This window comes from Ischnura elegans, chromosome 1, assembly GCF_921293095.1.
Source record: "Ischnura elegans chromosome 1, ioIscEleg1.1, whole genome shotgun sequence".
Classification (NCBI taxonomy): Eukaryota; Metazoa; Arthropoda; class Insecta; order Odonata; family Coenagrionidae; genus Ischnura; species Ischnura elegans.
This window is the reverse complement of record NC_060246.1, coordinates 92,284,992-92,298,089: the sequence shown is the minus strand read 5'-3', so window position 1 is coordinate 92,298,089 and position 13,098 is coordinate 92,284,992. Positions and strand designations below refer to the sequence as shown.

The following is a 13,098-nucleotide window of genomic DNA, read 5'->3' as shown; positions in this document are numbered from 1 at the left end:
TACATTTCGAGAACATAAGAAATTTCAAAATATTTAATAAGTTGCAAGACTCATAAAGAATATAATCGAGATGCGATTATGTTCCCTTATTATGCAGTGTTTCTCGTGATCTCACTAGCATTGCAAAAGAGTTGGAGCTCATATCCATGGAGACTGTTTACCAAAAATTGTAAACATTGACGAGACAGCAAAATAAAACTTGTTTTGAACCCGATTCCCCTTACAACGAAATGAGTTGTATTTCATTAAAAACAGGATAATCAAGAGCATTTATAACGATCATTACTCTTAAATACATTTGATATGGACTAAGGAAATAACGATAAACTTTTAATTTAGATTTTTACAAGAAATTACTGCGAGCGAAATTGAAGGCTTTTAATAAGAACAAAAATGATGGCGAACGAATATGAAGATATACCTTTAACAAAACCATTACGACTCATCGAAATGGTGAGTACAAACAAACACACAAAGTCTCACATTAGCGTATTCTTCCCTGTCTATTCCAGCGATAAGTATTGAAACGAAATAACTGATAAGTGAAATTGCTGACTTGACCTACAAAAGTTCAAAATTCAAGATGAACTAAATTCATTATGAATTTGACACGAAGGGACTTGCCAACATAACGAGAAAATATCATTTATATTTCCAGGTATTTTGTGCAGTGCTATTTGGGCTACTAATACATATCTGCTCCGCGATAGCATTAATGTCGTACTTGTCAACGATGTATGTAACGTTTGGAGGTTTCCTACTCATTACTGCAACGGATGTAATTAGCCAGCTAGCCGCAGATCCAATACCTGATACACCGGTAAGTACCTATTGAAGACCTTGCATACTGTGTCACTATATTCTGCATACAGTGTCACTATATTCTAAGTTGATGCGGATGAAATGACGGATCAACTATAGTCTTGGTACTGCCACATTCCACTAGTACACATACTTATATTCATTCGTCGAAAGAAGAGTTTAGGCATTTGGAGGAATGATTTCATAAGTTGATCTTTTACTAGTGCCTAGATCATCAGAAGAGTAACACATTGGGTAGTTTTTGGTACTGTCGGGAGACGACCGAACCCACAGGTTGAATATGTGATTGATTTAAAGAGTTCCCTGAGTGTAAAATTATAAAAGAGACATCCAAGTTTCTAATTAAATTTAGGGCAGCCTGAAACTTGCGGCGAAACACGTTTACCTGAGAAAAAAATAAGATGTTTGAAAATGTTCGCTTTTCTTTCTCTCAATACTTCACTTAACGGAGAGATCTTTGTCCTCGGATTTTCGACTAACTGGATATATTTTTTCTTCGATTGCTCAAATTTATTCCGAATATTCATTCATAAAAATTTGAATATTGCGTAACCGTCTCATCCACAACTAGATTTAAAACATTAAAGCTACATAAAACAATAGGTTTCTGACGCCCAATATTATGAATAGGCCCTAAAATATTAAGCTCAATAATTTTATTAATTTCCGACATTATTCAGAATTATGTGAATCAGAAATATTCTCAAATTCATAGCATTCGGTACAAAATTAAATCTGATATCTATAGGGAAACATTAAATGGAAATTATACCAGAGCAACAGCAAAAAGGGAAATAACTGAAAAGGAATAAATAATGGAATTGCCAAAGTGGATATGATGATGTGGACACATTTATATTTTAGAACGAACAATCTGGTGCTCTCAATGAACAATTTCTGCTAACCAGGTTTTCGGACTATGGACAATGTTGGTTCAGCAATAAGATCAAATATGACTTCGAGAATGCAGCGGTGGAAAAAATATATGAAGGAAACGCTCTCAGACAAATATGTATTGATAAAAATTCTTAGGCAAAACATGACAGAGAAAAGGAATTTGCAATGTAGTGGAGACTTGACTCGACTATTGAATGCTTTACCTGTGGTATGTTATCGCTAGTGTCAATGATAAAAACGAGAAAGGAATTGCCAGATTCGATAAAGAGCCGACAAAGCTATTCAGCATTGCCGTCTGGGACGTGAGGAAACTCGCATCGCCAAGGTAGAGGAAACAATAATAGGTAAATGGGAAAAAAGGGCAGGGTTCATGAATTGATGAAAAAGATAGGCCTTACTCCAAATTGTCGAGAGAAATACCATCGAAAGAGGGGAACTGCAATCAATAAATTATACGAACCAATTTGAAATATGACATAGGAGTCAGTACTTAATCTTGGCCTCCAGATGTTGCCATGTAGTGAAACCTTGGTCTTATTGAAGAATTTTTTAAACGTGGAGTAAAAAGATTTATCTTCTTCTACTCATTATGGGCAAAAAATTCATCATGCTATGTCTCAAGCATGAGCAGGAAGGAGCTTATGAGAGGATCGTCATGTAAGAGTTTAAAGAAAAGTTTAGTGAAGAGTCTGATCTGGAGTGTAGCGCTTTACGGTACGGAAACATGGATACATATGTATTTAGAAATGAGGACAAGAAGAGACTTGAGTCCTTTGAAATGTGGGTTTGGAGAAGAAGTGAGAAGGTGAAGTAGGGAGAGGAGGAGGAACGACGAAGTGATGGGCATGCTGGGTGAGGAGAGGCAGATTCTATACCGCGCTCCTGGCCTTATGGAGATTAACATGGGAAACGATTCTCCATAAGAGCCCATACTGTCAACTAAATGTGGAACGCTCTATAGATGAGATATGGCCCTACCGAGTTTTGCTCAGGGGGGTTGCTGAAAACAGTGTTAGAGGGGAGAATGTCGGGTAAACGAGGAAGAGGAAGGAAAAGAATAGGATTTTTAGATAGAATGAAGGGCATAAGACCTCGAACAAAATATATGGAACAGGTTAAGAAAGTTGTGAAAGAGAAGACATACGTAGGTGTGAAAAGATTAGCTGATAGGAGAATTGAGTGGAGAGCTAGATTGATGATCAGTGATGATGACGATGAAAGGGCGAAGGCCTAATCGTGAACTGTAGAGGGAAGTACACGAAGCCACAATGCTGTGCGTACGTACTATTACGTACTCCATGGAAACCTACATTAATCGGTATAATGCTTAAAAAATGTCCCAGACGATGTACTTAATTCAAGTAAATCGAATACCTGCGTCTAAAAATGCTACTACCAGTGAAAGAGCTGTATGAACCGGAAGATATCGAGCCGATAATTGATAAAGCGCGGGAACGCAAGCTCGTTTCGCCTCATTCGGCGACCGTGGAGACATCTATTGAGTTTTCTCCTCCCTCCATCCTCCAACAGATGTTCCTGCTCTCCTTGGCCGGATGCGCCCTCTTCCTCACGACTGGTGGACTAAGTTTGGACACCCTCTTCGACCATACCTCCAAGATAGCTGAGGACGGCGCGAAAATCAAAATGCTCGACATGGAACTTATTTTCATGGCCGCCTTGTCCATATTGAACGGAGTCATCTTTCTCGTCGATGCAGCCCTCATCTTCCGGTATGGTTAGAAAGGATGGGTAGGGATGCCGGCATGTTGGAATATCCTGTTTTATTTCCCCTTAATTACCCACAGGGAATTTTGTCTACCTATCTTGCACATTTTTGAATTATTGAAAATGAAATGATGACTACAAACAACTCGCAGTGACAATCATAAGCCACATATAGCCATTTACGTTATGTCCGCGTGCTGTAAAATATTTTTGATAACTTGTTTTGTGCCATGATCGTTAGGAATAAAAAATTCGCTGCAATGCTGAATCATAGGTTACTTAATTTAGCACCATTAGTTCAGATAATAATGACTAAAAGTTAGAGATGAGGAGTCTGGCAGTTAGGGTTGGGAGTGCTATTTTTAATGGATAAAGGAAAACCTACTTTATCAATGAAGGTTTCAGTGAGTTTACAAGTAAGTCGGTGTATATCATTGATACTATAGTCTTTTATTTCATACTTCTGCAACATTACGTAGTATTTGATATAATGGAAAGCATTTTCCTTTACTTGCTTCAAAACTTGGACCACTCCATAAAATAAAAATCCTTCTATTGCAATATTGCATATCAACAGACCTTGTTAAACGATGGATCCCACTCATTAGATGCATGCTAGGAATTTCAAAGAGAGCTGACAGTTGATAAAATAAAATATTTTGTACATGGAATTTAAAAAAAATCTTTTCGCGAACTGTTTGAATCGTTGTATTCCATTACCCGAGATAATGGTATTTGTACGGTAATAAAAAAATATAAAACCGACCTTGATAACTGCCAGGCATCCTAATGTGAAAATATGGGTAGCCTTTGCCTGATTTCAATGGGCAAAGAATTGGGAATTTTGGAACAATTATGCCTTCCCAAAAAATACATGATATTAATAAGCGAACATACAGAACAAGATTGCAACACCTTAAAGCTTCCTCAAATCTGTACAGTAGGAAATATATCATATTTGGAGATGCCAAAACTCATTGATCCCTTCAAACGCCTCAAGATGTTTTTTTTTTTCCCAAGAAGCGTAAAACAAATTTATCAGGGAATAGAGATCAGGGATTATTTCCAAACAAACGAATTTGTATAATTACTAGCAATATATACTCAGTAAACATGAATTATTTTGAATGCCAAACATAAAAATACTTATCCAAGCGTACGAGGATTAACTTCGTGAAAATTGGTTATTTCCACGTCAAAATTAGCACTAATAGTAACTTTCCACATTCAATTCAATTACTTGACCGACCAAGGGAGGGTCATATATCGTGGGGGGAGATTCAAGGGTAGACAAAATGATTTGTAAATAAGTTCAACAGAGTCAGACTTCAATTGGTGGAAGTTAAACATATTTAAAGAAATAAAAGATCGTAGCACTTTTCCACAAACTTTTTTAATGCGTTCAACGCATTTCGGCTCACTGAGCTTGTACCAGACCCATCATGCCATTTCCATGTACCCAGAGCCATGATGTGGTACAAGACCTCAATGAGGTCTTGTACCAGATGATGACTTAGTGAGCCGAAACGTGTTGTATGCAGTAAAACAAATTGTGGAAACTGCTACGATCTTTTATTTATTTAAAATGATTTGTGTTTACCTCCTGCCTTGAGGCTAATTAAACGCTGCGCGCCGCTTAGAGCTGTCGCAGTATTTCCCACCCATCCACTCCTATAACCATGCTCACCTAATTTGTTACCCTTACATATCAAGGAAATCATTATAGTTACTTAATCCTACCTTCCACTAACCTTGCCTTCCGAGATATAAACAACATACAAACAAGATTCTGTCAACTTGTCATCTTCACCCTTCACACTGTCTAGGACTTAGTCACCTTGACAATGGCAATATGAGCCGAGTTGATGAGTCGAGTAATTTTAACAACACATTTGTGTGGAATAACAAAAATAATAACACATTTGTGTGGAATGAAACCTATTGTTTTTTTCTTTAGACATGAATTCCAATACTTGATAAATAAATCACAAGTCTCAGAGAGTATTGAGCAATCCCGCAACAGATTAATGAGCACTTGTATAATTCCCTGACCTTAGCGTAATAGGCATTGCGATGTTTATTGAGGGGATCTTATTTCATACCGTAAGGACAAGAACTTAGAAACGTCGTCGCACATTATTAGCTCTCTCACAAGCTACGTTCCATGCGAACCTTTCCGATTTCAAACGAATTCTTTCACTAACAGTTGCAGAGAGAATGCGACATGATTTAAAAAATTAGATAAAAAACCCGCATCGCGAAAACTGCTGATTGTGAAAATAGATCTTTGAACACGTAATATAGTAAACAGGTTGACTACTTGAACTCAAAAAATACATTTTTTTAAAGTTAACTTATTACAAGGTAATGAGACCAAAAAGGATAGAAATCAAGGTGTTATCACGCAGACGAAAATGTTCTGTGAAACCCAGTGACCAGACTATGGTGGAGAAACTGAGCAAGAGGCCAACTTCGGCTGAAGTGGAAGACAGGCTCATGGGGACCGAGGAGATTCGAGGCGGCGGCGTCTACATTAGAGCAAGAAGAGGAGGCGCTTCGGGAGAACAAGGTGACACGGTATTTTCTCTAAAATTTTTAGTTAATCCCCCTCTGCGATAAACCTCATCAGCACAGTAGATCCCGTCATTGGCATCGTCAGCATCAACAGTTTGGGGGGGACAAATGGGATTATATTAATTTTTTTAATACATTTCATGGGGGGACAAAATTGACTTTTCAAATATTGGGGGGACGCGTCCCCCATGTCCCCTATGGCGGCGAGGCCCGTGGATCCCGATTTTAGATGGATCCGGCAAACGATTTTCCTGATTTGGCACGCTTTTTAAAATACCAAATTTCGCCGATTTTTTTCCACTCGCACAAAAATAATTTTACGCCTCTCATCGCACGCGCTGATATTCTTTAAACTGATTTTCCGTTGGAAATTAACGTGAAATCAACATATGATGGAATTCCGTTACGATCGGTACTACGGTACGGTTAATAATGTAATGCGAGGATTTTATGCAGGTAATATTACTACCAGTTAATAACGTTGGTATATCTTTTAATGAGCGTAGTTTATACTAAAAAAATTAATATTAATTTATAAATACCCTAAATAATTTCCTGGCCTGAGCGTATTTCTCTGAGTTATGATCCAGGAGAACTGTCAAGTAAATAAATAGTTGTGACGAGAGACGGCTTGAGGCTTAACGAATCTCGTGTAGGTCGACATGGAGGATTTTGAGAATCGCCAACGTTTGTTCCCCTTCCAAATTATAATTCCCTCTTCAAAGCACAATGAGGTGTGCATCCTTTTAACCTATCCATAAATCCTATTCCCTTCCTCCCATTCTCCGCTTTCTTAAAATTCTTCCCTCTCGCCTGGTTTTAACCATACCTTTCCCCTTTAATACTAACTCCATTCAGTCTCCTGCTAACCTCCTCCAAGAACTATCCTCTCCTCACCAATCATGCATACAATCATGCATTCTCACCACGTCCACTTTAACTTTTTTCTCCTCTACACCAACATCTTGAACCGTTTCTCGAACGCCTAAATGCGTCTCTAGTTGTATCTATTTATTTACTTGAAAGCACATCTAGTTCATAGCATACATAAATACGTACTAGCAAAGCAATTGTTTAAAAAAATGCTTTATTTTAGTGTACACTACGCTCGTTTAACGATTAACTATCGACGCAGTCAAAACTTGCAGTACATGAAGCAAGTATGTTCCCTCAAGTTCTCGGTTAAAAAGGGTTAAAATATCAATTTTTACAATCATGTCAACACCCTTGGTGAGTGTTGAAACGTTGGCTTAGCCTGAATCACCGGGAGAGCTTGAAAGAATGTATTCCCTCTTCAAAATAACACGCACACTTACAGAAAGAGAAGACGTAAACAGTATCGAATACGATGATTTCATGCAATATATGAGACATCAACTACAGTGCCACTTCGACATTTATTTTCCTCTGAATTTCTTAAGCATTCATAATTAGTGAATAATTGTGCGAAAATATTTCATTCAAGGGTAAAAATTAGGACATGAATTTATATAGTTTATCCAGGCATGAACTCATAGAACGATGAAATTATAAATAAATTAATATCATTTCTTTTATTTGCAAACCAGCACTGTATTTTATAGTTCTTGATCCACCCCAATAGACAATCGTGTAGCAACTCAAAACATATGTCGCTTAAGAATAGGGAAAGGGTCAATCCATTTCAAATCACCCAGGAAATGTTGCTCAACATTTTTAAATATCCTGATTTTTTATCATTGGTTCCCTACAAGTAGGCAATCACAAATCACCATTTGAAAAAAATTTACAAGCCATACCTTTTTTGGCAACCATTTTTAAAAGGGCGAATGGGAAAATTTTGATGAAAAACGTGGTTTGCATAAAGTTAAATTTCGAAGATTTTATTAAATGTATCAGAATAATTTAAAAACCAGTGAGTTTATCATGAAAAGAACTTTTGGAAACCATTTTTAAAATGTTTCCATCATGAAAGAGTCAAAATCATTCCGCAAAAACTCGGGAAAAATTTGTCAATGCTAACTTTTTAACGCCATAAATGTTTAAGAAGGAAACGAGACTCACTAATAAAATGTTCTTTCTGAGTTGAATACTCAAAAAACTACTTGCAGTATAAGTTTTAGCACTGAGAATGCACTCAATTTTTTCTAGATCTTGTCATATAATGCCGAAAGCCTTTTAGCGTCGATTTTCGCGGGCCAATATCTAAAAAGGGACTGAATGTGAGCAAGTGAAAATTTTACAGTATGTTCTTTATATACATATAAATATCTAACAAAAAATTATGACTGAGACTCCACTACATTTAGAGTAGTGGAGTAGTGAATTTCAATAAAAATGTAACCACTTTGCATGCTCCTGCATAGCAAACAAAGAGTCGTGCCGTGCAAGTTAGAACACAGGGGCTTGATTAAATAACACTGGACGGCATGAAAATCGGCCCTGACACCATTCCTGCTGATTCTAAAATAAAATGACCTGCTAAATCCGAATATGAACTCCGTTTTCCCCATCACCCACCATTTTCGGGGGAGCTACCCCCCTCCAATTTTTATCACTTTTCGGTAATTTGGAGGAATTAAAAGTATTATTTTAGCATTCAAATTTTTTCTAGGGGTTTTGAGGGTAGCAAAATCCTAAAAGAAACAATATTTATGGTAAAGTAGATAGAAGAAAGTAGATTTAGGGGGAATTAGTCTCCATAAATTGTGGAGGATGAAATGGGAGCTGAAAAATGAAGAAAATAAGTGAAAAAATTGCGAAAAAAGGAAAGGTTGATAATTTTTAATGCGTTTTTAAAATCATTAACGGAAACTAATTCCCCCAAATCTACATACTTACCATTAATTATCATGTTTTAGAACTTTTCACCTCTAGAAAATCTAATAACAAATATAAATGCTGATATAATCCTTTTCATTCCTCCAAATTGAAGCAAAATTGATGAAAATTAGAAGGGGGGCTTCCCCCCAAAAATGGTGGGTGATGGAGGAAAATGGATGTCATATTCGGATTCAGGAGGTCATTTTACATAAGAATCAGCTGGAATGTACCAGGGCTCGAGAACAAATTATTTTTTGCCGTCCAGTGTAATTATTGAAAAAATAAGTATTGTTTAAACTATTAAAATTACATTTATAATGAATATTTATTAAAAAATAGAACTATTTTGCATTATCTGCATCGTGACCGCCATCTGTGGCGGGCCGAAAAAAGGTTTTTTTTTCCTGATCAAATTTGCCCTATGCGGGAAAGTTGCGAAATGATATAAGGATCTAGCACAAAATTGTTTTTTCAAATAGGATGATATCACTGCCGCCCGAGCTCTAAAGTTTAAAATTTTGCGAAAAATCAGGCTGATTTCAAAATCAAACGGCTATGAAGACGAGTTTTAAGAAAATATGGGATAATGGATAATATTAAAGAGTGGATACATGTTTATAGTTTATAAAAATGAAATTTGAAGTTTATTTGACAAAATCTATGGTTCAAACAATGCCTATGAATTAACAACAAAAAATATAGTATAGACCACCCGCACAACACAACTCATATTTGCCAACGTTTCTAAAAAATTCCATTTTGGGAGCTGAATCGCAGGTAAAATAATATTTATTTCGATTGAATTTAAGTTTTTAGCAAATAAGTCATCATATGGTAGTAAATAATCCCACAAAAAGTAATAATAAGGTAAACTATTTTAAATTAACATAAATCATAATGACGAATAATGTACCTGTGGAGCTATTTTCAACAAGAAATTCAGCCAAGGCTGAGAAAGATCAGAACCTGAACACCAAGCATTTCACTAAGTAGCTCTCTGCTAGTTTCGTGAAGAAACTACCAAGAACTCACCACGACGAAGTGGCTACCATCGAGTTCCACCTGTGTCCCCCCAGCCATCCTTTCAAAGGACACGATTGTGTAAGCACATCAATTACTCTGGCAAAATTATATTGTGATTTTTTTTTTCGAATTTCGGCTGAATTTCTCTGTCTCTTATGCACGCTAATGTCCACCCATGACTGCGTTCTGTACTGTGGCACAACGCACTTCAGTACAAAATGTTTACAACAGATGGCGGTCACGATGCCGATCATGCAAAATATTTCTATATTTAAATAAATTTTCATGATAAATGTAATTTTAGTTTAAACAATACATATTGTTACAGTAATTATTTAATCAAGCTCCTGTGTGCTAACTTGCACTGCACAAGCCCTTGTATGCACTGCAGGAGCATCTAAAGTGGTTGCATTTTAATTGAAATTTACTGCTCCACTACTCTAAATGTAGTAGTCTCATTCATAATTTTTTGTGTTCTCATTCATAATTAAACAAATAAAACCTCAAACAAGCCATTAAAACTTGTAATTTCACTGACCCCCAGAGTTACATGACTTGCATTTTCCGAATTTTCCTCAAATAACTTAATAACTTAACAACATATGAAACACTTAGGGATTTGGGAGATCAAGGATTCTAATGTCTTCATTAGAAAGACGGTAGAAGAAAGAACAATTGTACAAACCAATTTATTGCAACCCAAAACTGTTCCGACAGCTCTGTTACAAAATAACGTAGTAGATACTTTGGTTTTTCACGATCCAAATAATATATATTCATACTGTAGTAAAGCATCCTTTACACGGTAGATCCCGTTAAATACTCTTGGCGGTAGATACCTTTTTAGATCTATATACCTATTTAAGGAGTCAAAAATAAAGTCGAAGCGATTGTGTTTAAAAATATAAATTGACAGTGAATTATCACTTCATGGGATGTTCAAACTTAATTATCTAGTATGGCAGTACCAAATATCTCCATTGCTTGGACATGTTTCTAACTCCGACCATGTTATCTACGAGAAAAATGAATTCCCTTCAAGCAGTACTTTTATTTAAGACACATTCAAGTCGAATGTACTGTTATTGAATCACAAGTTCTTTTTTGCCTGGAAACACGGAGGAATCTAGAGTTTAGTTCACAGTTTACATAGGAGTTTTACAACATAACTACACCGTTGACTTTAAGTTATTATCAACGATTTTATCTTGTCAAACCAATTCAGAGAAACATACGCACCCATATAAGAGAAACAAATTTACTTTTCCGCATATCAGTTTCAATGTGCAACTATGGGCACAATACTTGATGATGACGGAGAGAGTGGAAACGCGCTATAGGCATTAACATAACCTGCAGAAAAGTATATTTTTTATAAAAATGACGAACATATACGATATTTCTCCTGAAATTAATTAATACAACGATGGCTAAGTTCTAACCACACGTATCTCAAATTCGGCTGGTTTTAATCAGGTATCTTAAACAAAGTGTAATAACATTTAAAAAAATACATGCAAAAAACAACTCTTTGTTAGTAAATGAATGCCTCTTTTTGAGTTTTATGAACTATTCGTTTTTAACTTCAGTGAACAAGTAAAAAAATAATCGTTTTTTTGCTCTCCTGAAAAGTTGCTATTTTTGAGATACGTGTTGCTAGAACTTATTGTTAGTCATCGATATAGTCTAATTTTTGTTGCCAAATAATTCAAAAAGAGCGTTGGCATTTAAATTTATCTTTGCCCCGATGAAGTCATTTCTTTTGCAAGTTTTTCCCAGGAACTGATTTTTCATGGATCGGATAAGTTAGTTACAATCATGTAATTGATGTATTCAGGCTTAACTGTGTGAAACGTTTCCATTATGGAAAGTGAAAGAATAAACTTTGTAAGGTTCACAAATATATTCAAAAAAGCACGACCAGGGTTTCATAGACGATGTCACTATGTCATGAAACAAGGGTCGTGCTTTTTTCAAATGTATTAGTGAATTTAACAAAGTTTTCCATTGCTTTCATTCTCCATGATCCCAATTAATTCAGATATCTTGCGCATTACTGCACTCCAAGTAATACCTTAACCCATCAATTTACAGCGCCAACTCTCTATGAACGATACACATCGGAGCAATCCTACATTCCGCCAATCCCTGGAACTCCTAGAATTTCGGTAACGTACGGTGGAAACGTGAGGATGGCGGAAGAAACTTTGAACTCACAGAGGACCTCCAAGCTGGGTTCGCACTCCCATCGATCCCAGGAAAGGTCAATGAGAACTTCCCCGGCTTCGAGCTTCATGTTTGACGACATGGACTACCTTAGTACTCCAAGGTCAGGTGGGTCATTCCAATTTCTTTGCGGCTCCATCTAAAATGCCCCCTTAAAATTCTGAAAATCATTTTAGCCAGGCATTTCATGACTCACCCCAAAAACATGAATTATTCCATCGATTACGCCTTGGATATAAAAATGATTTTAGATGAGGACTTTGAAGGACTATTTTTAGGAATACTTATAAGCATTACGACCTTCCCTCGTAATGACTATATTAAAGAAAAATCCATCCTCGACTCTTCTTCAGATTTCATCTCACAGTAGCCCAGGATACTAAGTAAAAATTGAATCATTTATATTTTTTTAATTTTACGGAGAAGTACCCAACCATGCACCCTGAACGCTATGAAGTATATTGGTAGGTAAGTAAAGCAATACGTCGATGTTCAAGTAGAGACTCGACTCAAGAAAAAATACGAAAACTAAAATTTTATCACCAAAGTTTTTAGGATTTCATGTTTGGGAAAGTAATTTTTTCCATCGGATACTTAACTTTATCACTTATTTGCACAGGCTAATTTTTCGACAAACTTCCCCAACTATGTATTTAATACATCGCACCAAGTCGAGTAACGGCGCTTTAAGTTGTCGTGAACCATAAAACGCTCTTATTTATTTATCAACTCTTAGGTCACGTCAAGTTAACTTTTCCTTATCGAAAATCCAATGGGTTACAGAGTGGGAAAGAGCGATTTTTGGCAACTGCGCATGGCGCCAGGGGAGAAATGAAATAAAAAAAGATTGCGATATTCAGTTACTTCGACTCGACCCTTCATTTTTCCCTCTTTATGTGGCAAATAAGAATGCTTGATTGGTTACATCTAAAACATTGGCTGACTTGTCGCTTGAGTCGATTTACATTTAGCTAGGTTAGATATTTTAGAATAATATTCTTGTTAAGGTAACCGAAAGAAATTATTAAT

The 13,098-nt window shown here is 36.3% G+C and overlaps 2 protein-coding genes across 7 annotated transcripts in view; one reads left to right on the top strand and one right to left on the bottom strand.

The window, feature by feature from the left end:
* Positions 1 to 13,098, bottom strand: part of LOC124165975 (adenylosuccinate lyase) — a 400,694-nt gene that overhangs the window by 219,484 nt on the left and 168,112 nt on the right. The gene's annotated exons all lie outside the window — the stretch shown is intronic.
* LOC124165979 overlaps positions 162 to 13,098 on the top strand; it is a 52,342-nt gene continuing 39,405 nt past the window's right edge. For 4 of the 6 annotated variants that reach the window (XM_046543551.1, XM_046543569.1, XM_046543542.1 and 1 more), the window contains exons 1-5: positions 162 to 453; positions 659 to 820; positions 3,250 to 3,449; positions 5,853 to 6,013; positions 11,938 to 12,177. In XM_046543551.1, coding sequence (XP_046399507.1) covers positions 394 to 453; positions 659 to 820; positions 3,250 to 3,449; positions 5,853 to 6,013; positions 11,938 to 12,177 — 823 coding nt within the window. In that variant the 5' untranslated portion in view covers positions 162 to 393. The remainder of the gene's footprint in view (positions 454 to 658; positions 821 to 3,249; positions 3,450 to 5,852; positions 6,014 to 11,937; positions 12,178 to 13,098) is intronic. The other 2 variants (XM_046543576.1, XM_046543583.1) reach the window with 2 other exon arrangements.